Below are 27,862 nucleotides of genomic sequence, written 5' to 3' on the forward strand. Positions count from 1 at the left end.
GTGGGGCAATAGGGGTGGCAGAAGCACATCTCTGTTTTTGGTCTTGAAACCAAGTGAAAGCCTCACAAGCCAGTGGTTGCCTGTTTTCTTGTAACTCTTAAAATGTGTATAATTTCCAGGTGGGTGACCCTTAAATGGTCTGCCTACAGGAAAAGGTTAAGCACACTTGGTGAGGGGTACTAATGATGGAAATTCTTTTAGAGACTTTCAACACACAGCCTTCGTTTGCATGGAGTACACATGAGGGTAGGGTAGGGTAGAGGAGTTCCGCTCTAGCCCCACTGAAACTGCCAAAAGAAGCTTTTAAAAAATTCCATAAAAATCTGACAGGCCAGTCTTAAATTAAACACTTTTCTAAAAAGCCCACACATGGAAGGACATTACAGTTCTCCTTTGATAGTATCCCAAAACCTTCTCCGAGCAGTCTACAGAGCACGACACAGGCCATGAAACATTTGGCGCTGTGGCACCTTTTTGAATTACCACCATTAGTGCTGTGGAGTAAGAAAAACTATTCTACAGATGGCAATTTGACAGTGGCAAAAACAATATCCAACTGCGATTCAGCAGCTAGAATATCCCCCCTTCATATGCATTGTCATGTTTCATATGGTACCAAAAGCTTTCTGACCAGATAGAGAGCAGATTCATTCTGAACCCTTCATTTGCTATAGTGTTTGAAGGACCCCCCCCCCCGCCCCCCCCCCACACACACACACACTTAGAAAACCCATTTGGGCTGAGCAAATCAAGAACTTCTCCAGAACATCCTGAGCTAACACCCTCCCTTCACTGACGCCCCCCCCCACACCCCTACCAGTGTAATCAAACACAATCAAGATTGGTGCCAGTGTAAAGACCCTCGTGATCATATTAATAAAAGCAAGGTTTCTGTAAACATGGATGAAGGCAAGTCACCCCTCCCAACCCCACAAGACGACCCTCTTAGGGCAGTGCGAACGGGACAGGATCTTGGGGCTCCCGTGCTCCGCACAGGACACAAGCAGCAGTTCAACAGAAGCCGGGCTGTTCTAGTCAGTAGTGCATTGAGCTTCAGATCCCCAGTTCTGTGTGCAATACAAATAAACAGCTTCAAGCGCACATCTTGAAACATCAGCAAAGTTCACCAGGCTCCCTCCATCGCTTTGCGTTTGGATGTGCATGTAAGCCTGCGTTCACTGCTAGACACATCAGCTGGTGTAACTTCACATTTAAAAGGCGTGCTTTCCTTCCAGAACCGGATTTTCCCAGCCGGGATTCACATTGGTCAGTATTAGAAGTTCCTTAAACTAGGCATCTTCAGTTAGAAAAACAAATCATTGGCCACCAAGCCAAACCTCACCACGGTAGAAGTCCTTCCACAAGATCAAATGAGAGTAAAACCAGTTGAGGGCAACATAAATTCAGACAGGAGGCAGTCTCTGGGGCAGCAGCAACTTTGACCGAGCAGTCGTCAGATTTCTTTGCTGTCCGGGCCAAGTGGATAGAATCCCGTGGCAAGCAGACAAGTTTTTCTGCTGCACTGTGGGTCAGGTATGAAGACTTCACGCTGGGTTTTAGCTATAAGATTTCTTCCCTCTGGTTTTTTGCTTTTGTGGGTCCTTGGCCATTCCGTAAGGCACCGTTCTGGTTACGGAGGAGTTTACCTTTCTCGCGGTCCGGCCAGGTGAAAATAGCTTCATCACTATCGACTTCGGACTCGGAGTGCATCAAACTGGTAGTCAGAACTGGAGCTTTCAGTTTCCCCCCTAAAGAAAAAGAAATTGATAGGTCAGTAAATCTGGCAAGAACTTTGCATCGCTTCCTTCTTTTACACAGCAGTAACATTGAGTGTCGGTCTGTTTCTGAACACTTTCAATTTTGACAGACAATGGAATTGAGGATTATGAAGAGATCTGCCATGGCCACACAATGTCATACCAGACACACAAACTGAACAACCTATCAGGCGTATTGCAACACATCAAAATACAAATGCTTGCGCACAAGAGTATTCTATCCACAGAACAAACCATTGGATTTTCCGTACTGTAATGTTGGAGAAAAAAAATGTAATATCTTTGAAACATGATGTCTATTAAAAATGCATTCTGGGTGTAGTGGGCATTTTCCTCACATCTCAGTGAAAGCTTCATTTTAACGTGAGCTCTGAATATTGTCTGCACTCTTTGAATCACTAGAAAAATATGTTTTTCCCAATGCTACTTTGCAGTGTTCAAAGACTGTTTTGAATTATTGCTTGATAACATTGCAAAAACCAAAAGCAAGCTCTTTCGTGCTCCCATGAGAAAAAGAATGCGTTTATCCCTTGCAGCATTCCCTGTGACATTTCGGCCGAATGCCCGTGAATTCCAGCAACTGGTGAACATTCTGGAAATGAGAGAGTACCGACTAGGCTGTCAGAGAAAAGGCTTCAGTGCTGGAGAAACGGTGGACGCATCTTTTTCAAGTCAGTCCTGTTGTGAAGATTCTCTCTGCCAACCTGGTCTTGAAGCTGTGCAATGAAGTTCTTGGCAAGATGAAGTGGCTTACAGCTTTGCCAACAGTGATATTTTTGATCTAATGTTGCATTTTGATAAACGTAGGTATTGCTTTTGTTTTGTTATTAAAAGGCTATAAAGAGCCTGTTGTATAATCTAATAGAGTGCGAGTGAATTCTTGTATTTCAAGTGTACAATGTTTTCTGATTCAGTGTGTTGGGGACAAAAATAATATAGACTTCTGTGCACTTTTTGGGAGAGCAAGACACATATCCATGCTACTGACAATGCATACTTCAGGAATACACTAATTTCCATATTAATATAAAGGTTCGCCCTCAGCAAGATTCAAAATGCCATCAAACCTTTCTAAAGGACGCACGCCAACAACTCTGAACAACCCCAATTTTAGCAATGGTCGTGTCACCACTAAAATTACTTATGAAATGGGTCTCTTGATAGGTCAGGGCCATAATGGTGTCCTTACTGAAATGGAACATGTTAGTGAGGGTTTCTCAATGGTAACAAACGGGGGATGCACTAATAGTGTCAGACAATGTCCTCCTCTGTCTGAGATGCCAGCGCGGAGCTGAGCATGAAATGGACCATGAAGATAGGAGTGATGTCCAATGCATAAGAAGAAATAACTAGGGGAAGAGACAAACTGCAAAATAAGTTAAATGTTATTCCATTTTAATATTGTGTAGATAAAGTAATTACAAAAATAGTTCTCCAAAACATTCACTCATCACTTCATTCATACAAAAAGGTTTTCATACAAAAAGAAACTCATTTCTACATTAGTTCATCTGTGGAAATTGTTTTTATATCCACAGAAAGGTTTGTTCCAACTTTTTGCTGGTCGTGATAATACTACTATTACTATTAGTCCACACAGTAAACTTTCATCGACTATAGGTGTCCTGAATTATAAGCAATAATTTCATATAGGACTTCCAATGTATGATAGTTTTGACAGTAACAAGCATCTAGTAATTCCTTCCAGATGGTTTGTATGTGTCTTCGTGAACAAAATAGATCAATTTCTAATTTTCTAGAAACAAACAAAAACACTAGGTAAAAACCATGATAAAAGAAAGTTTGCAGTTCGCATCTCTTCATCCTGTAATTCTTCAACTTGTCTAATTTCTTTACTTCGGGGGTATACAAGAGAGTTTGGACATTAATAAACCATTCCACCTGCCAAAGTAGTAATGTGATTTATGCAATAATATGCACTTGTGCTAAAACATACATTTTAAGACCTCCCAAGCAATTAAGCTAAGAAGAACTGAACATAAATAAAAAATTAGGAGTAAACAACTGAATTCGCCACTTGCAGCACATTTTGTCGAAATGAACATTGTTGTAATGATTTATGCTGGTGGGTGGTAGAAAAAGTGACAGGAACAGATGCAGCAAACACAGCCAATAGACTAAGCCAAAGAGAACAGTGGTGGCTCTACCACACACAGAGCTATCAGAAGGGCCTCAATTTGCAGAAGGAATGGAACCAATGCATTAGATAACACCATAGTGCCTGGACTCTCCAACTATGAGATTCCTCCTCAGACTAATACATTCATCCTTTATGTAATTGATGCTTTTGCAGTATTGCTCTAGATTAAACCACAAAAAAGATACACAATTGAGTTATTGTATATGATCTGGCTCTTTACTAATTAGCATTTTTATTATTACAAGCTTCGCATAAACCATCTACCGAAACGTAACGAGCATGTACCTATCCGGTACCTCATTACCTTTTCATTTTCGGGACAATTGTGGTCTTTGGACATTTGTTTTCCCTTATATGGCTTTAACTACACAAGCCCGAGGATTTTCACAACAACCATGAGGAATGAGGGTACAGTATTTAAATATCTGTTTTTTAGATATGGGCAAATTAGCACTTTTTCGAGCATGTATGGATGAAATTAAGGCCTGAATGCGATCAGAAACACATAAAACACGGGACAGATGAAAACAAATTCCTTAAGTTATTCACAAATGCAACTATTGTCCTCTTTCTATCTCGATGGATCGTTTTCTCTTCTCTTTTCTATTTAAAGTGTCCGTCTTCTCTGTTTGAAGGCTGTTCAAAACCTAAACAAACAAGAGGCGGGACGGGTCGATCCAAAGATGGCGCTCGTCTTCTGATAAGGTTTGTGAACAATAAAAGATTTAAAATATAGATCGAGAGAGAGAGAGAGAGAGACTAAAACGCCACGCCACGCCGTACCTGTCATGCCCCTTCCCCCTGGCCCTCACTGACAAGTCAGCCTTCCAGTTAGGGCCAGGTCAAAGGCCTTAAAACCTCATCCAAGACTCTCTTGGAGTCAGTCCTGGCGCTTTTGGCGCCAGGCTCATAACCATCATGAAGACCAACATTAGAATGGGACTATTTACTTGGGACTATTTAACTTGGGGGGGTTCTGCCAACATGGAGGCACACATATAGCTCAGTTACAAGGAACTGAGCTATGCGGTCTAGTCTTTTGGGTGTGGCAGGCCTGGGACTACTTTACCTGGACTACTTTGGGTGTGGCAGGCCTGGGACTATTTTACCTGGACTACTTTACCTGAGACTATTTAAAACACACCCAAACAGCAGAACATGCTTTGCGTTATTCTGCTGTGGGCAGCGTAACGCTCACCGTGTCCAGTTCTTTGATGCCAGCTTCCTGAAACCAAGGACCTGCAGAGAGAGAAAGAGCACTACGAAACTTATCTGGAACAGTATCCTGTCTTCAATCTATCGCTGACTTCAGTTCCACTCACCTGAAGGTACGAACTCCAGCATCCAGCACTGCATGCATCCTGGAAAGAGGAGAAAGAAAGACAGCATTAGTTTACTCACGTTTCCTCCCGAATGAAGAAAGCCACACAATTCTTACCTGGGTAGTCATCTCCTGGTCAGTATCATTGCTGGAACATTACAGCGCTCGGCGAGGAACATCGCAACCTGCAAGGAGAGAAAAGACACAGGCTAGCAATATAAAAGGTGAATCAGCGCTGCGCATCGCGCATTACTCACCGGACAGCATCGCACACACCACGCTTTCGCCTACCGGCCCATGCTCATCTGCAAACTGCATGACAACACCAAAATACCTTTACATACCTAAAAGGAAAGAAGCAAGACATTATTATTCGAACTAAAAGGAACATAAGAACTGCATATAAAGACTGTAAAGCAGCAAACCTACGGAGTCACAGCAGGCCTGGATTCCTACAGGGGGGCTTGCACCAGTGAAGTAACTTGGTCGCTGCTCGCCCGCCACATCTACGCTCCCCTGCCTCGGGGAGCAGGACGGAGAATCCACCTTTTACAATATTAAGGTGAGGGCGAGGAAGGAGTTGAGGCCAAGGGAGGTGGGAAAACAAAAACAATCTGGTATTGAATCCAGTCCTCCTATATTGCAGACCCCACCTTTAACCAGAGGCCTTACCAAGGGACCGGGAGAGGGTTCGAGAGTGCAAATCATCCAACCAGGGCTGAGTGGAGTCCCAGTGAATACCAGGTGAGCGTAACAGTACCCAAAATAAGCTTTGTCAGTTTGTTTTTTCTAAACCGAGAGCAGATGAAAAACGACCACTGAGCTCATGCTTTTCAATAAAAGGAATGGCACTGGGGTCCCTGTGAACACATATATGAGGGCTCGACTTTTATGTTAAGATACAACCACAGAGAACCAGAAAAGGTAACAAATGCCTTTGGGACATTCTGTTCTGTACTTAGCCTAATGAGCAACGTAACTACTGTTACGAGCACAATAGGTTACGTGTCCTTTTGTCTAGCATATTTAAAATGAAAATGAGTGTTTTCTAGCATAAGTGCCGACTCCACTAACCCTCAAATACATTCTCACTTCCCCTCTAGACAGAGTGGGGATCTAAATGATCGCATACCTTGTAGGAAGAATTTGCAGAATGGGAGTGCCATCCCACATCAGACACCTAAATGTTTGACCAATATGCCTTGGTATAACCACAAAGAAATCTTTAAAGGTAAACACAAGATACTCTGTGCTCTAATTTAGTCTATTTTAACACGTATATATGAACATAGTGTTACGCTCACCTGGTAATCACAGGGACGCCACCCAGCCGGTTAACTCGCTGGTATGCTTCTCAGCTTTGCCCTGATGTGGTCTGCGGGGAAGCTTCTGCCTGAAAATACAGGAGGACTGTGTTCAAGACTGACCGACTGGGGTAAGTCCCTCCACCCCCGAATGATTTCAGTCCCTCTGGCGCCCTCTCCTCACCTTGTGGGAGAATTAGGCGTGCTCTCCGTCCTGCCTTCTTTGCAGGGGCGCGTTGTCTTTCATGGGCGAGTGCGGTCCATTTACTTCACTGACACCGGCCCGTTTGATATTGTTCAGGTAGGTCTTATTGCTGTTCTTTAGTTGTGTTGCTATCCTGCATGCCTTTCTTTGTTTAAAATGTCTCTTTTTTCTCCCTTAGGTATGCAGAGCGGCGAACTGGCTTGGTTGAGCCCCGCTGGTAAATGATGGCATATTAAGAGCGCTATAATGCGGTAAGTAAGCGCTATGCGCAGCGAAGTCTTGCCTTTGCTAACCTGTGTTTTCCTTCCTTGTAGGTCGCGGTGTTCTTCAGCACCAGTGGAATGTCCGGAGTGGTGCCAGCCGAGAGGCGACCAGCCAGGTAAACCTTTTGAGCAGTTCGTAATTTGTAAATGTCTACTGCTTTCTTTAATGTTGACTATCTTCCTCTTTCAGGTCGTTCTGACCGGGCGGCGTGCAGATTCGAGGAAGCTGTTCTCAGTAGCTGCAAGTGTTTAAAGATGAAGACTGGAGGTAAGATGCTGCTGCTAATGATGTTCCTTTTGTCTCCTTGCAGGTTCTGCTTCTCCGAGGTTCGAGGGAATAGCTGGACACGGTGAGCGTCATGTTGCAAGCTGCAAAGTAACTCGAAGCGTGTTGTCTTGCTCGGGTGTGGTTTAAATAACCCCAACAAAATTGTCCAGGTAAAGTAGTCCCTAGGCTACCACACCCAAAAAACTAGACAGCATAGCTTGGTTCTTATGAACCAAGCTATGTGGATGCCTCCATGTTGGCTGACAATACAATAAAGTAGTTCCCAAGCACATTGCTTTTCATGGTGTATGAGCCTGGCCCATAGGCGCCAGGACTGGCCCCATGAGGGTTTTTGAAGAGGATGCCAGGCTCTAGAGGCCCGAGTCCTGACTCCACCTGGCCAATGGGTTTGCCAGAGGGGGTTTTGGGCGAGGGTCGTGACACATAGTAGTGAGTTTGATTTGCTCTAAACATTCGTCATATTTACTTATAGACACAGACTATTGAGAAGAGAGCAATTTGAACCTGGAAGATTGGAAAGAGTACATTGCTAAACGAAGGAAAATGCAATTACAAACTCCAAGGTAAACAATCAAGTAATTAAATTCCCACTGACATCGGAGGAACCTGTTAGTCCACATTATAGCGGGGCGCCCAAAAGTATGCTGATGTCTCAATGTTTGAGTAAACTAGAGGTGCTTGTTTGGATTTCTCCTGGGCAAACAGGATTGTTGGAAATTTAGATGTAGCCCATGAGTCTTTGACTAGACCCATTTATAGATGCAAAATAGGTTGTTTGAAGCACTATTGATTCTAAAATGAGCTAAAACGAGCTTGAAACAACAGGACAAAGAATCACTCCCCACATGCAAAGAAATTGAAAAATGTGGGTATGAGTAACTAGATGGAGATTTATTTACCCCTGAAGTAAAGAAATTAGACAAGTTGAAGAATTACAGGATGAAGAGATTCGAACTGCAAACTTTTTTTATCATGGTTTTAACCTATCCTGAAGAAGACACATACAAACCATCTGGAAGGAATTACTAGTTGCTTGTTACTGTCAAAACTATCATACATTGGAAGTCCTATATGAAATTATTGCTTATAAATCAGGACACCTATAGTCGATGAAAGTTTACTGTGTTGAATAATAGTAATAGTAGTATCACTATTAGCAAAAAGTTGGAACAAACCTTTCTGTGGATATAAAAACGATTTCCACAGATGAACTAATGCAGAAATGACAGTTTTTCTGCTTGAAGTTCCTTTTTGTATGAACATATTTGTGTATGAATTGAGTATGAATGAATGAAGTGATGAGTGAATAATGTTTTAGAGAACCATTTTTGTAAACACTTTTTTATCTCAACAATAATAAAATGGAATAACATTTAACTTAATTGGCAGTTTCAGTCTCTTCCCCTAGCTATTTCTTCTTATCCATTGGACATCACTCCTGTTTGATGCACAATAGCACTACCCCAAGATGTCCATGAAGTAGGGGTTCCCACCACTTTGGTTTTTGGTATGGACCAAGAAGAGACACATATCACACAAACCTGATCTATTCATAACAGACAGCTAGTCTGTGCAATATTCCTAAACTGCTAAATGTTATACGTGCTCTGAATCTGAGGCACTGATTGTTAGCAGCTTTGCCTCTCAACCAACAATAGAACGGTTAATAAGATTTTAAAGCTTTTGAAAACGTGGTTGAAGATTCTGCAATGACAGGCAATTATTAAAAGGTACAGAACGAGGAGGTACTTCCAAAGAAGAGCAACTGTTATTTCACCAAGTTGAACAGACATGCCATCCCACCACCCATGTATATACCAATCCCGAGGACTAATTTAGCCTATATCTCTTCTCCCCCAAGTGAACTATGCTGTAGAAAGACCATTCTTCCATTTGTTCCTGACCCAGAGGATTCGCTGCCTCCTGTCTCACAGATCGATCAGGCGCTTCTCTTGGTGACATCCCGGTTTGACTACCACAACTGCACCTACTATCGAGGACCCAATAAGACTAAGCGCAATATGCAGCAGCACACCGAATGATATATGAAAAATACTCTCTAGTAACACAAAACACAGTTTGAATAGACCATTGACATAAAATTAAGGCTGAATGTAACTTTAACATGGCATTTTCTAAATAGTGAAAAGAACTATTTCAAAAGACCTAAGTTGCTGTATTTTTACTTTGGCAAGTGTAAGGAACATGAATCAGATCTACAAGATAAAGGCACCTGTTACTTAACCTGATGTAATCAAGTTATATGTGCACCCAGTGATGCTTCAAGAAAGTGAGAAAACCGTGGACATTTCCATTTGTTAATCTGGGCCCAACAGGCTTCGAGGGGTTCCTTCCATGTTTTCATAATAACTTTTTTTTTTATTGTAACATTTAGTTTTACATACACTTTTATTACAAAACATATTCCCAAACACTATACAAGAACAAAGAGAAAAAGAGCAAAAAAGAAAAGAATGGGGAAGAGAAGAACTCATCATCCTATTAAAGTGAAAGAATCCCATCTCACATTATCCTTTAGTCCAGTTGCCTTTACAAGAGAAAAAAAAAAGAAAAAAAAGGTGGATTATACTAGAATCATGTCTAGATAGTCCACTACTGCACAAGTTAACTTTGCATTCTAGCCAGATAGTATCGTGTACCACCAGTCTTCTATATTACCGTTTAAAGTGACACATTTTCCAAGGAACAAGGACCGCTGCATGACTGACTGTGTACACTCGTTTTCAGATTTTTTGATGATTCTATTTCTGATTTACAATATCTGCAGATGTTGTCTGTAGTGTCTTTATCTCTTCTGAGCCATAACATCTCTTAGTGTTTAGTGCATTAAGGCAGAGTCTTAAAAATTGTTCACGATGATGATGTGACGGAAATCTCAACAGATAATTCGGGTGTTGATCAAGACCATTTTCAACGACTCCCAATATAATAGACATACATAATTTAGCTCTATAATTAACTTTTTGACAATAGCACCCTAGCAGCAGGCTAACAAATGAATGACCTCACGGTAATGTTCTTTCTGATGGATATTCCATCCACGGATTCCTCATCTATGATATCCATCTCCCAGCACCAGCTTCTCTTCAGAAACTTTTCCATCACAAGGGTGTGGAGCGCAGTTCCACGCTGTTTCCGTGCAACGCCTCTACATGCCCCATACCGGACTTGACGTTGGGGCCAGTATACATAGAGGCACTGTGCCCCGTGACCTCAGTTCCAACCTTTTTCTTTAGCACTCGGACACTGAGGGACAGCAGAACTACGGTGTACTAGTTACCCAAGAGGGGCAGGTAGGAGGGCAATGAGAAATCTGTGTGTGGAACATCCGTCAGAAAGGACATAAGAGTTAAGTAATTTGCTCTTGTAATGGTCTCCTTTAACCCACAGATTCCGCATTCATGATAAACTCCCAAAGCAGTACAATGACCAGGAGGAGGGAGGGTAGCAAGGACACCACATAAACCAGGAAACTGTGAAAGACCGCTCGCCAAAACGTGCTACCGGACCAGACACAGAATCCAAGCCTACGAAACTTGTGCAACGAAGCCCACTTTGCAAATATCCAGAACAGGTACTCCGCGTTGCAGAGCCAAGGTGGCAGCTAGCCCTCTGGTGGAGTGGGACCCAAGACCCTCAGGGACCTCCTTGCCAGCCAGATCATAGCATTCCGAGATGCATATAAAGATCTGAAACAGGGTCTGTTTGGTAACACCCCTGCCAGCTCGGCACCCGCATACCCACCAAAACGTTGGTCATTAGTCATGTTCTCTCGTGTCTGAGAAACATAGAACTTGAGACCTGCACCGGATCCAGGCGATGGAAACACTCCTCTGCCTTGTAAGGATGAGTCGGAGGAAAGAAGACTGGTAGATGGTTCTTTTGAGAGAGATGGAAATCAGAGACCCCTTTTAGGACGAAGGAGGGTATAACACGCAACATCGCCTTTTCCTTGGAGAATACCAAGTAGGGAGGATTAACAGACGGAGCCTGGAGCTCACTCGCCAAACAAACAGACGTGATGGCAACCAGGAAAATCACATTAAGGGTGAGCAGTCTTAAACAAGAATGAAGGGGCTCAAACTGAGTGCCCATTAAAAACGTCAAACAAACTGGCTTGGGGGAAGCATATTGGAAAGCCCCCTCAGGAATTCAATGACTGTGGGGATCAAGAAAAAGGAGCCCTGCTCTGGGATCCTCTTGAAGACCGAAATGGGCGCAAGATAATCCTTCACTGTACCAATCTGTAGGCACGTCCAGGCCAAAGACAGAAGAAAATCCAACATAGAGGAAGTGGAAAGTAAAAGGGTCTAGATCCCTCTCCCTGCACCAAGCCGAAAACCTGCAGACATAAATGGAGTTGGGCGGGGGGAGGTGGGAGGGGGGGGGGGGGGGGAGAGTCTTCCAGCAGAGATAAGCACGACCAGAATGTCCTCTGGCCAGTCCCACTCCTCACACCTCAACCTATCATCAGCCAGGCATGAAAGTTCAGAATGCGGAGGTTTGGGTGCAGGACCCTCCTCCCCTCTGAGTAAGAGAGGAGGTCTGTTCTCTGCGGTAGATGCCAGACAGGGAAGAGTGCCAGGACAACCAACTCCAGGTGCCACATTCTTCAGGCCAAGTCCGGTGCGATCATGATCATTGTACAGACGCAGTCTCCTGAAAACCAGCGGAATGACAGGGATTGCAGAATGCTTAGACTAGATCAAAGTCCCATTCGACCATCAAGGCATCCCCCAGAGCTCCCTGGTGAGACAATTCCCTGGAGCAGAAGCACCTGCACTTCCTGGTCACACCGGAAGCGAAGATGTCTGCTGTTGGAGTACCCCAGTGGGAGAAAATCTCCTCCAGAACTTCCTGACAGAGCTCCCACTGGTGGGGGGCTAATGATGGTCTGCTCAGTGCATCCGCTAGTACGCTCTACTTGCCGAACAGATGTGCCACAGAGACATGCTGTTCTCCAGAGCCCAGAACCACAATCACATTGCTTCTCTGCACAGAGGCATGCAGCCCAGGCCACCCTCTTGTTGAGGTAATGCATGGATACAGTATTGTCTGTCAGGAAAAATGCTGTCTTGCCGTTCACAGAGGGGAGAAAAGTGACCAGGGACAGCCTGCCTCCCATCAACTCCAACAGATTGATGTGCTCCCAGCACTCTGATGGAGACAACCATCCGTTCACCATAAGGTCTTGGAGTTGAGCACCCCAGCGACACGTCTGCAAATAGTGAAAAAGACGACCATGTTGGAGGTTGACCTTCACAGACCAACATTGCAGGCCTACAGACACACTCAGACCATTAGAAGCTCAGACGCCACTGTAGTGATCTCATGCACAGGTGGGTTTCTGGCCCTACCAAGATGCAGGAGGCCACAAGGCCCATCAAGTGCTGAAAAGCCAAGGCTGGAACTGTCATTCAAGGCTGGAAAACATGGACCATCTTGAAGAGGTTCCCCACTCTGCCTCTGGCAGAAAACCCTGACTCAGGTTAGTCTCCAAGACTACCCCGATAAATCAGAGGGACAGGATGGCAAAAACTGAAACTTCTTAAAGTTCAGGGAGAAGTCCAAGCTGTGCAATACAGGTGTGCCAACGTCGCATCTGGTAAGCGGGCTCGGACGAGTCTCATCCAGGTAGGGAAAGACATTAATGCCTTCCCTCCTGAGGTGAGCCGGCACTACTGCAGCAGCTGGGTGAAAACTCCTGGTGCCGAAGGAAGGCCGAAAGGGAGGACGAAGTGGAAATGATGTTTCCCTCACTTCAAATCTCATATACTTCCTGGGATTCTTGTGGATAGCCTCAAAAAAGTAGGTATCCTGGAGATTCAAGGAAACTAGCCAGCCATCCATATACAGGGCCTAGTGGATCTAAGCCAGAGTGACCATCTTGAACTTGTTCTTGTGCAAGGACAAGTTCAGAAGCCACAGATCCATGATGGAGGGCAAAGATGGAAAAGAGGTTGTCTTAAGGTTCGTCTTAGTGGACTGTACCACCAAACTCTCCAAACTCTCCAGGGAAGCATGAACAGAAATAAACATGTGCTTGAGGTCCACAATGAGAACTGAAGCTGGTTTGGCTCATATTTCCATCACTTGCCCCTCTACTGCCTCATTGAAAGATGATAAAGTCTATGTTTTAGGAGTCTTGTCCTGGATCGTACTGTCTTTTCAGAGTCCACGATTGTACTGTCTCTTCAGACATAAAGGCGCCGACAGCCCAAATGTGTCCACCACCTTTGCATTCAGGTGCTGAAAAACAGCCTGTGGTTTGCCAGGGGTTGCAGCAGGGAGCATGTCTATGTTTGGCAAGTTCTCCAGGCCACATGCTCGTCTGGGTAGCAAGAGAAACTATTTTGTGACTCTGGCATCGAAGACGTAATGGTGTGCCCCCTTGGTCACAATTTTGTTGCTTCTCATTGCGGAAGTCCGTGCCGGCTCTATGGTAGTGTGATGGACTTTCCGTGTATTACCCTTGTAGACTTTACTTCGGTTACGCTTGGATGGAGAGCTTTTACCTTAACATTGGCATTTCAAACACTTGGAGATTTCACCTTTTTACATGTAGTAACTAATTCCACCCCACCAGCCTAGTAGGACAGACCAGCCTCGACAGGGTAGATCCAGCCCAAACCGCCTTTGAGACTGCAGGGCCAATCATTGTGTAATCCCTTCCCTATTGAGAGTGCCATCAGATCCATAGAAACAAACCCAAAAGGATTATTTTCACTAGACAATGGTAGTGAGTGTTTTTGTTACAGTAGAACCTTCACCCAGCAAATCAAAAGAGATTTTTCAAGGATCCCATGGTGAACTGTTTGCTCTATGGTCCTGCTGACACAATGTTGCTGTTTTAACACTTCACAAACACTGAAGAATCAGCATGGGAAACTTTACTTCACTGGCCTTGCCAAGCTCCTCTGTTTTGGGGCACTGATCAGTCCCAATGGCGATCAGTGCAGGAGAACTAGGTTCTCTGTTTTTTTTTCTGTCACACACATTACCATCTGTGAAGTGTGAGGTAAGTACATTGCGTCGCAGTATCTTTATTTTTGTTACAGGATGGGCTGGTAGTTGTGGATACTTTAACTTAATGGTTTTGTGCACTTTTGCATTTTACCACATAATTCCATTTAGAGTACCATATACTCAAAAAGGGGTGTGCCACGAAACCTTTGCCGATCCTTTGACCATCTTGTAATTTGGTCTTCTTTCTGCTCTCCCAGGACTGGATTTTCCACATATGGTAAACCCTTTCCCAGGAAAGGCTTTCGCGGGCAAAGTGGCAGTCTATGTGTGTGGCCAGATGTGGGGATTGGCGCTATCTGGTCACAGCCCACATCCATGCCAAAGTGCGTCTGTTGCTGTTGAAAGGTTCAGTACTTTACCATTGGTGAACTCGAAACTTGGATGAAAGGGTAACTCCTGTAGACATTCTTCAGAAAGACATTGGAGCCAAGACACTATGAAGCGGTGTATTCTGCGGAAGACCCAGAACACTTGGAGCCTTCAGAAGTGCCCCTAAACCATCATGTGGGCTGAACAACTTTAAACTGGGCTACCACGCTGCATTGATTGTTGTCCCAAATTGAGCCGCTGAAATCCTCGACTAATTAAACTAGAAGCATATCCCAGCAGTTGCAGCTCTCCACCACGAGAGGGCCCTAGTAGGGGCAGTTTCTATGCTCTCAAAATAAGAGTGAACTTCCACAATTTCTTCCCAGCAGCCATGGCTGATCACTGCCTACATCATGTCATGGGGTCCTCTGTGGTGGTCACCAGCGTTGTGGTCCTTTCTTCAGTCTAGTAGAAGTGTCCAGCATCCAGAACGGCAAACTAGTCTGACCCAAAAACCTGATGCCGAAAGTGACCTCTGCACCAGAACATCCTCCAAAGGAACCAAGGTATGAGGAAAGGAGATATATATATATGACAATGCATTACTTACCGTAAAAGCATTTCTGATGGTTGTATCTGCTTAGATTCACATGCTGTGCATAGGTCCGACATCCAGTGGTCACTGCGGAGTATTGCATTTTGTTTTTCGTAGTCGAAAAGGGGACGTCGACAAGGCATGTCTGTAACACTATCCCTATAGTGACGTGCGTTGTACCCACAATCCCTCACGCATCGAGGTCCCTCCGTTTGTATTTTTTCTGCCCTAAGGGAGCCTTCTATACGTGAGTGAGTACAGAAAAGAGAGAGATGTAGAAAGATGTATATGTTCCTTCCATCCGAGCGGGGAGGAAGGGTGGGCGCATGTGAATCTAAGCAGATACAACCATCAGAAATGCTTTTACGGTAAGTAATGCATTGTCTTCTGATGTTTGTTAATCTGCTTAGAATCACATGCTGTGCATAGACTAGTGAGCAGTACCCGGAGTTGGCGGTGGGTTATGAGAAGGAACAGTAGAGAAAAGATGTCTTAATACTGCCTGTCCTACCTGGGAGTCAGATCTAGAGTGTGCATCTAGACAGTAGTGTTTTGTAAAGGTGTGCACAGAACTCCAGGTAGCCGCTTTGCAGATGGACTCAAGGGGAACATTTGCAATGAACGCTATGGAAGCCCCAGTGCCTCGAGTGGAATGTGCTCTTGGCTTGAAGGGTAGTTCTCTCTTAGCAAGAGTGTAACAGAGAGTGATGCATTGAACAATCCATCTATATATATTGGACTTTGAGATTGCATCTCCTTCTCTTCCTGCTGCCACCGAGACAAAGAACTGATTAGTCTTTCTCAGTGGTCTGGTTCTTTCCATGTAGAACATGACAGCTCTGCGTACATCTAGTGTATGCAGACTTTTTTCTCCCAAGCTGGAAGGGTTTTGAAAGAACGTTGGTAGTTCTATTGACTGGTTTACATGAAATCTCGAGATGAATTTTGGTGCAAACCTTGGGTGTGTGCGTAGAACCACCTTATCCTTGTGAACTGTTAAGAAGGGGTCTAGAACAGAAAGAGCCTGTAGTTCACTTACTCTCCTAATGGAGGTGATAGCTATTAGGAAAGCAGTCTTAAGAGTGAGGTCTTTAAGAGTTGCCTTGTGCATGGGCTCAAAGGGCGGGCCCATGAGTCTAGAAAGTACCACATTTAAGTCCCATCCGGGAGCTGGGTTAGCTATCGGAGGGTGTATTCTCTTTACCCCCTCCATGAAGGCTTTGATAACTGGTATCTTCCACCATGACACTAAGTTGGGAAGTGGTGTATGCAGAAAGTGCCGCTAGGTGGACTTTAATGGAATTGAACACTAGACCTGAATCCAGTAAATGGGTCAAGTACAGAACAATGTTTGTGGGAGAGCAGTCAACCGGGTTGATGCTCTTACCTCTACACCAGATGACAAATCTTTTCCACTTGCTAGAATAGCAGTGGCGAGTATTAGGTTTTCTGGCTTCCCTGAGGATGTCCATACATCTCTGCGGGAGTTGTAGATGTCCAAATTCTATGATCTCAGGAGCCAGGCTGCTAAGTTCATGGTCTGAGGGCATGGATGCAGTGTCCTGCCCTTGTCCTGTGACAGCATGTTGTACGGGCAGGGAAGTCTCAATGGGGGAGATAGGGACATCTCCATCAAGTGAGCGAACCATGGCTGCCGGGCCCACATTGGGGCCACTAGTATCATGGTAACCTGCTCCTGGTGCATCTTGTGCACCACCTTGTTGAGAAGGGGAGTCGTGGGAAAAGGCGTAAACAAATTTCCCTGACCATTGAATCGACAGACCGTTCCCTTTGGACTGGTTTTGGGGGTACCTGGAGGCGTAACTTTGGCATTGTGAGTTCTCCAGTGTTGCGAACAGGTCTATTTCTGGGAATCCCCATTGCGTGAAGACGTCTAAGACGATGTCTTCGTGCAATTGCCATTTGTACTCTTCGGGCAGGGGGAAGTCTCTGCTGAGTTCGTCTGCTAGCAGATTGAGTTCCCCTGGTACGTGTTGTGACAGTAGGAACATGTTGTGTTTGAGAGCCCACTTCCATATGTTCTGGGACAGCTTGGACAGTCCTGGAGAGTGGGTTCCCCCCTGCTTGTTGATGTAGTACATGCTGTGGTGCTGTCTGTAAGGACCATCACTGTCTTTCCTAGTGTTCCTGGAAGGCTTTTAGTGCTTTGAACACCGCCAGTAGCTCCAGTAGGTTTATGTGCTTGGATGCTACGTTCGGAGTCCAGACTCCGTGAGCAGTTTGATGGGATAGGTGAGCCCCCCATCCTGTGAGGGATGCGTCCGTGGTTAGAGTGGCTTCCACCGCGGGTGTGGCAAAGGGTTTCCCTATTATCAGGTTTTCCTTTGTCCACCACCGTAGCGAGAGAACCAAGGCCTGCGAGCTCGTCCCATTGTCCGCTGGCCTGACACCACTGGCTGTCGAGCCACTCTTGTATTGGGCGCATGCGCAGGCGTGCGTGAGGTACCAAATAAATACACGACGCCATCATACCTAGCAATCGCATCGCTTTGCGCACCGTCACCTCTCGACCTGCCACATATTGGGGGATCTGAAACAGCATGTTTTGGACCCTCTCGGAGGGGAAGACGAGGCCGTCCCTTGTTCGAATTAGAGCCCCTAGGAATTGTTTGACTTGGCTGGGGTCTAAGCTGGACTTCTTCTCGTTGATGGAGAAGCCCAGTTGGAACAAAAGGTCTACAGTCTTTTGGGTGTTTGAGAACCAAGTCTCGTAAGAATCCCCTGTTATGAGCCAGTCGTCGAGGTAAGGGTATACTGGGATGGATAACCTGCGCAGGTGTGCCGCTGCCACTGCCAGTTCCTTCGTGAATACCCTTGGTGCAGATGCTATGCCGAATGGTAGCACTCTGAACTGGTAGTGTTTGCCCTCTATCATGAACCTGAGGTATTTTCTGTGCGCTAGCAACATTAAAATATGAAAGTATGCATCTTTCATGTCCAGTGTTGTCATGTAATCTCCCTGTGATAGCAGTGGGATCACTTCCTGTAAGGTCACCATACAAAACTTCTGAGGTTTGACAAACTTGTTCGCTGGGCGCAGATCTAATACAGGGCGCATGGTTAGATCCTTTTTGGGTACAAGGAAGTACACTGAATAAATACCTTCCATTACCTGAGATAGAGGCACGACCTCTATGGCTCCTTTTTCCAGCAGTTGGTCCACTTTTTGGAGAAGGATGGCGAGGTGTTCTGGTGTCATGCGGCGTCCCCTCGGGGGTCTGTATGTTGGGGAACTGTTGAACTCTATACAGTAGCCGCGGGCTACGGTGGAAAGTACCCAGCCGTCTGATGTTATTCCCTCCCATGCTGGAAGAAAGGATGTTAACCGGCCCCCGACCGGCGTTGCATGGCAGGGGACGCGAATCTTCGCGTCACTTGGTGGTGTTGTTGGCTTGGGAGCCTCTGGGGGTGGAACCCCGGCCTCTTCCCTTGCCACGACGTTGACCCCTCTGATTGTACTGGCTGCTATTACTCTGGTAGTTGCTGGCAGAGTACTGTTGTTGTTGGTGGTTTTGTTGCTGGCGTTGTCCACGAAAAAAGCGCTTATTACCAAATCCCCGCCTATTAGGGGGCTTAGAAATTTGGTCTAAGGTCTTTATAGTATCCAATTCTTTCTTCGCGTTCTCCAGCGCTTCATCCACTGCTCTCCCAAAGAGGTTGATTTCCTCTATGGGTTTATTAATAAGGGATGCTTGTGTTTCCGTCTTAAATCCGAAATTGCGAAGCCAGACGTGACGCTTTAGTAAAAATTCCTTGTACCAAAGTGCGGCCAGCCGTCTCTGCTGCATCAAGGGTATTCTTGACGATGCTTTGATTGACCAGAGAGCCCTCGTTAACTGTAGCCAGTAAACAAGTCCATAGGGGTTCGGGAGCTTCTTCGATGTCCTGTCTGAGCTTAGCCCATTGAGCATCGGCGTAGCTTGCCAATAGGGTATTATTATTGGCGATTCTGGTAGAGAATGCTGCAGAGGTGGTGATTCTCTTGGCTAGGGCATACAGCTTCTTCCCCTCTTTATCTGGGGGCGCCTCGCTAGTAGATAGTGGGACTCCTGCCCTTTTTCTGGTGTTGGTCACGACCAGGGAGTCCGGGATTGAGTGACCCTTAATGTATAATGGGTCTGATTGAGAGGGAGAGAACAGTTTCTCAATCCTCTCACCAATGCAGGAGTGGAAAGAGAAGGTGTAATACGTCTCTTAACTGAGGCGAGGATAGGTATAACCTGGCTAGTGGGTTTTTTTTCTTTGATAATCCTCTCCACAAAATCGGTGTCTGGGGTGACGTCTCCAGTTTCGATTTCGAAATGCGCTGCTGCCTTCTTCAGCAGTATATTGAAGGTGGGTTGATCATCGACAGGCGAAGGGTTCCTGACTGGTGTAGTTTCAGTAGACCTGATGACTATACTGCTACTGCCTGTGTCAGTCGACCTAGCCGGTGACTGCCAGGGATTTTGGTCGCCCTCGCCTGTGTCTTCCTGGAATCCTTCCTCACATAGGTTAGTTTCCTCGTGAAAACCTTCCTCTTCTTGTTGGTCCTCAACATAGGTGAACTCATCTTCCCTCTTGGAAGAAGGTGTCTTCCTCAGTGGGATTGTAAGAGTTTATGTCCTCCTGTATGGGGTTATAAAACTTCTGGTATTTAGCCCTTGGACTCTCAAGGGGTGCCTCCCTTGGTCTCTTGGGCGCCCCGTCTTCTGGGATGGACATGAACCTATCTAGTTTGTCCATACAGGTCTGGAACCTTTCAAAGGTCCACTGAGGTCGGCCAGGACGGTCTGGGATAGAAAAGGGGGTTTCCTCCTCCTGTAATTGTCTGGTTCTGTCCCATAATGTCGAAGAAAGAGAGCCTTCACCTTCTGAGTAGCCTTCTTGCTGGCTAGGGCCTTCCGACTGCATCGGGAACTGACCTGATCTGTTTTCCCGCGCCTTCGGCGGATGTTTAGCCTTGTGCACGGTTTTCGGTGTTTCACTCGCCGTACGTCTTTGGCCGTCCTTAGATGCTATGCGCGCGAGGCTTTCGGCGATCATTCTCTCTTCCGAGTCGCCGTCGCGCTATGGAGCGTCGAGCATCGAGCCTTTGCTCGTCGAGTCCTTGGTCGTCGAGTCCTTGTTGGCAACGTGAGCGCTCTTGCGATGCGTGTCGCCGGAAATTGTGGTGTTCGCGCCCTTATTTTTTAGAATGCCCAGTCGCCTGTCGTGGAAGCGGTGGCGGGGAGGGCTGCCGACCCTTACGGTCGGTGGAAGACGTCGGTGGGCCCGGCGTCCCCGTTGGCGCTAAGGCTGTCTTCGTCTTTGACGAATGTGTGCCTGGGGGTATGTGCTTTGGTGTTTTTCTGTGTGCGTCCTTGTCGCCGGGGTGTTCATCCCCATAAACTGGGCGTGAGCCGGGCTTGTCGAGTACGGGGACGGACGGCGAGGAGCGAGAGTGCTCCTTTGAGAGGTCTACAGCCTCCGTTACGGGGGCCGTGTAGTCACTGTCCTTGTCACACTCGGCGGCGGCGGCAGCGGGCGAGGAGTCGGGCCTAGACATGGCGTAGGCCGCCCACCTTTTGACCCTGCGGTCCTTTAGAGTTTTGGGCTTTAGTAATTTGCAGGCCGCACAGCCGTCCTCCTGGTGATCGAGGGGTAAGCAACGGTTGCACCGTTTATGCTTATCCTTCCAGGTATATTTACCCTTGCAAAGCGGGCAAAACCTAAATGGCGTCCTCTCCATAGCTGAGGGTAATAGGTGTGACTACGACCTCGAAAGAGAGGGAGGGGAAAGAGAAAGGCATTCTTAAAGAAAAGAAAGAAAGACCACAAAGTCCCACTCTCCCTACTGTGTATGGCCGGCGAGGCCAGGCCACGTGTTCGGCAGCGCCGAAGGATCTCCTCCGCTCGTCCTTCCGTCGAAGATCTTGTTCGGCGGAGAAACGGCTCTGCGTCGAGGGAGGGATCTATCGTTATTGATATTAATAATAAACAACCAAAGGTCGAAGAAACTATTTGGCAATGTCTCTCGAGGAGCTCCGCATAAAGGCGACCAGTAGCTGGGCGGAAAAAAACAATCTGAGGGACCTTGACGCGTGAGGGATTGTGGGTACAACGCACGTCACTATAGGGATAGTGTTACAGACACGCCTTGTCGACGTCCCCTTTTCGACTACGAAAAACAAAATGCAATACTCCGCAGTGACCACTGGATGTCGGACCTATGCACAGCATGTGATTCTAAGCAGATTAACAAACATCAGAAATATATATATATATATATATATATATATATATATATATATATATATATATATATATATATATATCTTTTTCGACACTACCTCTCCCTTGCCTGAACATGAATGGTGGTGTTTCGGTCAAATATTTTCTCCTTCCGAGGCCCAAATCCGTCGTGCAGCAGCCGATGGTCGATTTCTTCTCCAGCCGGCCTCGAGTGTCGAAGTTAGACGTTGGGGTGGGGAAGGATGTCAATAGATTATTATTTTAAATTTTTAGCAAAAGTATGGCTAAGGCCAGGGGACTCCGCAAAATGCTTCCGACCAGTATGGCGGAAAAAAACAATCTGAGGATCCTAGACGTGTGAGGGATCTTGGGTACAGTGGACGTCACAGTAGGGATAATATTACTGGCACGCCCTGTGTCGACGCCCATTTTCGAGTTTCGAAAAACAAACTGTAATACTCTGCAGCTTCCACTAGATGTCGGCCTATGCACAGCATGTGATCTAAGCAGATTCCACAAGCCTCAGAAATTATATATATATATATATATATATATATATATATATATATATATATATATATATATATATATATATATATATATATATATATATATATATATATATATATATATATATGTCTTTTTCGACACTACCTCTCCCTTGCCTGAACATGAATGGTGGTGTTTTTCGGTCAAATATTTTCTCCTGGGCTTCCCCTAAGGTGATTGGGAGAGGGTCTGCTAAGAACGGTCTCCAATAGTTAGCAAACTTTGGGACACTTATTCTCAAGAGAACTACGTTGGGACCAGAGTCTCTAGGGCACTAAACGCCATCTTGTCTAGCTAGGGAAAGACTTTTTAAGGGTTAGTGCCTTATTTTAGAAGGCCTTGTTCGGTTTTTCTAACTCCTTTATTTTCATCATATTGGTTCTCTAACTGATGGCTCTTTACTTGGCTCTTTTTATTCACTTGCTTTACTACCATACAGTTTTCTAAACAGCTTTAACTATATTCGAAAGATGAAGTGCTAGTGCTCTTGCACACCAAACTGAATGTTTATATAGTAGCAGTGGATGTTTTAGTAGAGAACCATCCCAACCTTTTTGCTGGTTTGAAAAGACCCCTTTTATATGTCAAGTGCTAAATCTTGCATCAGTTCCCAAAAAAACATTAAGCACTGACTTCTGGTCTTGGCATCCTTCTCGATCCTAGGTGGAATCATGTGGCAGTGATCCCTTAATTTCCATGGCATCTGTGTTTGTTGGTCTCCGTCTATGCATATTACATGCATGTATAGTGCTTACTTATATTCCGTGGCGCTTCCCTGCTTATATGCATCGTGAGCACATTGTGTGCACATATTCTGTGTATGCCAATTCTACAAAATTGTGCGTGTGTATTTGGACCACATACATTTTGTGGCACTTCTGTGCGCCTGTTCCTTTCGAGCATGTGCATTTTCTGAGTGTATCTTATATATGTTTTGGGATCATCTTCCGAACAGATCATATGTGCGCATGGTCAGTGCAGGTTATTAGTTAGTATTGTGCTTTTAAGAAGTTTGCGCATATTGTCTGTCCCTTAATTTACTATGACCGTGTTGTTCACAATGCGCACAAGTAATCTGCGGAAGCATTTATTTCCCTGCTCTTATGACAGATTGCCATTTGGCAAGGGTGTCGAAGCCCTGGCTTTTGTTTGTTTGTTGTTAAATGTAATTAAATGTGTGTAATTCCATCACTGAAAGGGCGATCTGCTGACCCGATTCCCCTTTCATAAGCCCAATGCGAAAAGCACTGTGCACTGCTGCATTAGTAGCCAGATTGCAGAGCGCGCCCTACAGTGGTAGAGAGTAGGTTCAGGTCACAGGTGCCTTCTTGACAGCTGAGATGACAGGCAAAGTCACTGCAGCACAGGGGTGGCATTTAAGATGTGCACCCTGTTCCAAAAATATCATGATGAGTGGACCATGCTGGTGGCAGGTAAACTCTAAATATAAGCCATGCCTGAGATAGGGCATGGTGCATGGCATTGCTCATAATCATTACTGCCACATCAAATTGATATCCCACATGTCAGCCCTGTAGGCCCAGTTCAGCTGCGGAAGGGTTATGTGTATTCTTCCTTGACAGGCTGGACATGGCCCAACTGGCAGGCATGTAGCCTAGGAGACTGCCCCTCTTTGTTCCTTTGTAAGGGCAGGCAACACCCTTTCCCAGGGACAGCCACTCCACTGGAAGCTGGCCTGGGAACAGGAATCAAATGGCACAACCATTCAACACAAGGCATGGCCTCTCACCAGGGTGTTGCATATCTAAAGGTCTTTGATCCTACTGCGAAGGGGCAGAATAAGTGTAGTTAGATGGAGCTCTGTACAGTTATTTGAGGAGTGTTTCCACCATCCTGTTTATTTCTGCCTCTAATTCCTGTCCACTCCATTTCCTCTAGCACAAAGCACTTTGGGTGTGGTGTCAGAAAGGCAAAGTCCATTTCTTTCAAGAACAGGGATTGGACCCATAAAGCAGGTGAGCTTTAATCCAATCACCTGTGGACCTTTACCTTTAAAAGAAGGGATCTTACACCACTTCTTTGATTCACTCTTGAACATAAACCTGGGGAATAATTCATTGGCCCTGTATTGGGAGGGCAGATTCCTTCAGTTATCTGCCAGTGAGGTGAAAACTGAGTGTCCAAGGCAGAGGCAAACCCTGTCCCCCAACTATAACCAGGTACTATGGGGGATGACCTGTTGCCGGGACAAGACACGCTTCTCTGCCAGCCACCACAGTATCAATAACCTCAGAGTTGCAGGACTCTTGCAGTTGTGGACCCGCCTTCCTGGTGCTTGGGAGAACAAGAACAAGGGCCAAAACCTATTCTTGAGCCCCTGGATTGTGATTCGCAGCAACCAGAGGACCAAGAGAGCCAAGAAACCTGTGTGCTTACCGCTGAACCATTTCGGGTCGCGATGAAGCCTGTTCGATGCGTTTGAACCCACTGGATCCTCCAGAGCTGCTGTTGGCACTCTACATCCCCGAACCACTGTCCTGAGAGTTCGAACCTGTTCGCCACAGCACAGTGCTAGCCAAGCACGCTGTTGCCTCGACTAACTACATGCTCATCATTGTATCTGCAGACTTTGAACCGCCAGCATCTTCGCTGCAGATTACCATTGCCAGTCAAACCAACCCTGGTGGTTAATCGAGCCCCAAATGAACGCTGCATCAACCCACTCAAACCAAAGTGCGCATCCGGTCGCCAGCATCTTTGCTGTTGAACTGACCCTGGTAGCCCATATGATCCACAGTTCCTCAAGCGCTCAACCAAAGAGACCCATTTTTGCAGTCAAAGTGACCATGGTGGCTCGTGCTATTTGCCTTTCTCAAACATTGTGTTCGAAAACACTAGCCCCAGTTCAACCCAGCTGGACACCGCTCCCCATCTAGAACATCGTGACTGCTGCTCCCAAACCACTGAACGGCACCTTCAAACCAGTCACCATCGCACCGCGATAGCTGAGCGTGCTGCTGCCCTAGCTTGAACCTGAAGCTCATCATTGCACCCTCCATCTTTGAACCGCTACTATGAACCGCCACTGCAAATCTTTATCAGCAGTTAACCAGACCATGGAGGAGCCTTCAAACAGCGATCTTCAAACACTGCACTAGAGCCATTCAACTCAAACCACGCATACAGTAACAAGTCCCTTCACAGATGAAACACTGGTGGCCCTCCCAATCTGCACCTCTTCGAAACGCAACAAGCTTCAGCTAGACCCCGGCTCGACGCCTTTTCCCAATCTGGAACAACGCCACAGTCAAACCATATTCCAACTTCTACAACAGCACCAACAAGCCTGGTGCAGCGCTGTCAAACCGCCAAGAAACCCAAGAAGGTACTATTGACACTGCCCCCTTTGTGTCCTACGGACGGGTTTGGCCATTAATCCTTTTTAAATAACATTGTGGATTGTACTTGCCTTAAACCCCTGATTCATTACTCGGAGTGCTGCATCATGCTATCTTTGATTACTCTCTGTTCTTTCTTCAGCGGTGGCTTTTGTGTAGCGTTTTTCTATTTTGTTATTTTGCAGTGTGTTTATGAATGTAGAGCTATTGTTATAGAACCTTGATTGGACATTCCTTTAATTTGGACAGTTATGCTTTGCTGTGTGGTTGCTAATGAACCACATTTACACCCCTCTTAAGAGTACAGCCTTTCATACGGCCCACGTTATCACAAAAGGCAAAGGCGGTCCATCTCCTAACTCTGCCCGTTTTACCTTTATAATTGTGTTGGCTCTTGGTCTGTAGCACTGTGAGTGGTGAGTGGGCATTTTAGCTCCTACTCATTCTTGTACTTCTGCAGGGCAGAATTCAATTTATCACAGCACTCCAGGCCTACAGTACAGGTCTAACGTTGAGGTACATTTGTGTGATTTGAAAGTTGTGGTCAACATTGTTAGATTCTTTAAAGTATGAGGTAATCTTGAGGAGCTCTGGTATTCAAAAGAATTCATATTGTATTACATGCTTAATACCAGAGACCAGCCTCCAAGCATGGGACCAGGATTCAAACCTGTGTTGCTCTGCGTTGTCTTGCTTCCAAGACAAAATGCTTTGCCCCTGAGCTATCTCCCTGGCCAAAAAGAAGTCTTCAGATTTTGGTATTGTTTCCAGTATTGACTGCATAGCAGATAACTCGATTTCTGAGTAACTGCCTCAGACTCCAACAAACCTTCACAAATTAAAATTCTGGCATGGTTGTATACAAAATCAGGTGGGCCAACAATACAATTTACAAAGAAAAAACTACCCACAAAACAAAAATCATGATCTTCGGGCATAGAAGCTGCATATGAAATGAAGTGACAAAAGCCTGCATGGTACAACATTTCACGGGAGCAGGACAGGCAGACACAGATTTAAGAAGCAATCAAAAGCAACAAGTCAAACGCAATGGAGCCCAATTCAGGAAATACAATGCTCAAAGATCACACTGAAATCCTCAATGAAGAAGTGGCATGGCACCTGATGATAAAAGAAGGACAAAATGGTTCTACCTAACACCACAAAAGACATAGTAAAAACACTCCTAACTAGAAAATAAAGACTAGATCCAACCATTCAGAATAGTAAGAGACAAATACCTCTGAGCAAATAGAAAAAAAGAACTTTGAAAACACTGACTCTTGAACTGCATTGTGAAGGCTGTCACCACACCACCAGCAATGCACTTATCAAAGCATCAAAAAACCTTAGAAATACATGTGTTTCTAACAAAGAAATCCTTGGACTCTCAGTTTGAGTTATGCTTTAAAGGTGCATATCATTATATACAGAGGGGGGTGATTGCAGAGAGAACTGTGATGTCTGCTGTGTGGTGCTGTATAATTTGTGGTTGTTAGCTGTAATGGCCTATTTTACCTTTAAATTCACGTAGAAGGTAGGGAAAATGTTCTTTTTGCACATTTCCTTCATTTGATTTCGATATAACCCCCAGCATATGTGTCTATACCCTGGAACTTTGTCTGACATTTTAAGTAGTTAAGGCAGTTTTTTCATCCCTTATCTGCTCTACTCATTATTTAGGGGGCAGAGTTGTGCCCCTAAGACTACCAGTGCAGGGAAACTGTCTCTCGTTTTCGTTTTGTAACACATACCACCTTAAGTGGAGTTCGACATGGTTACTTTATATCCCCTGTGTCTGGCAACATATGTGCCTTTTTGATGTGCCTGGTGGCAGTGAACTGTGTTTTACTTATTTGTTTTGCGCACTACTGTGCACCAATTCTTTGACAAATTGAGTACCCTATACAAGTGGTTTAACCTCAGTCCTTCGCCATCTTCCTGCCCGCTCCGGTTGGAAACTACCATAAAAGAGCATCCACCCTTGCAAGTCTGGCCCTGGACGTGCAAGCAAAAAGCTTTGCGTAACTTAACTTGAGAATCTGTGCTTGTGGCCATGTGGCCCAAATCCACAGTTCTTCCGAAGGATGTCTAGTGCAAGGCGGATGTAGGTTACTTGCCTGTCACTGACTGTCTTGCCAATGCCTATTTAAATGGTGTAGATCCTTTCCATTCGTGACTGGGCCCACCCCAGCCTGGAAATAAGAGGTGGAACACTGCAACCCATTCTGGAGTTCAGGGAATCAAGACTCCAAAGACATGCGGCCTCTTCGTGATAAGGAGGTTTTCTTTTTGCAAATCTTACTCTCTCTGTCCTGAGACTTTTTGCAAATCTTACTCTCTCTGTCCTGAGAAGGCACACACAGCATGGAGGAAAGGGGTCTATGGACTAAGAGTAAGTTAGCCACTACGGTGAGTAACTTTACTCTTATGTCCCGTCCCCTTTCC

General features: G+C 45.5%; 1 protein-coding gene across 1 annotated transcript in view; it reads right to left on the reverse strand.

Moving 5' to 3' along the window:
• Positions 1-845: 845 nt before the first annotated feature.
• The window catches only part of KIAA0319L (KIAA0319 like), a 940,271-nt gene continuing 913,254 nt past the window's right edge, over positions 846-27,862 (reverse strand). The window contains exon 21 of the mRNA XM_069622595.1: positions 846-1,748. Coding sequence (XP_069478696.1) covers positions 1,561-1,748 — 188 coding nt within the window. The 3' untranslated portion in view covers positions 846-1,560. The remainder of the gene's footprint in view (positions 1,749-27,862) is intronic.

Source organism: Ambystoma mexicanum, chromosome 11 (genome assembly GCF_040938575.1).
Source record: "Ambystoma mexicanum isolate Mex_15411 chromosome 11, UKY_AmexF1_1, whole genome shotgun sequence".
Lineage (NCBI taxonomy): Eukaryota > Metazoa > Chordata > Amphibia > Caudata > Ambystomatidae > Ambystoma > Ambystoma mexicanum.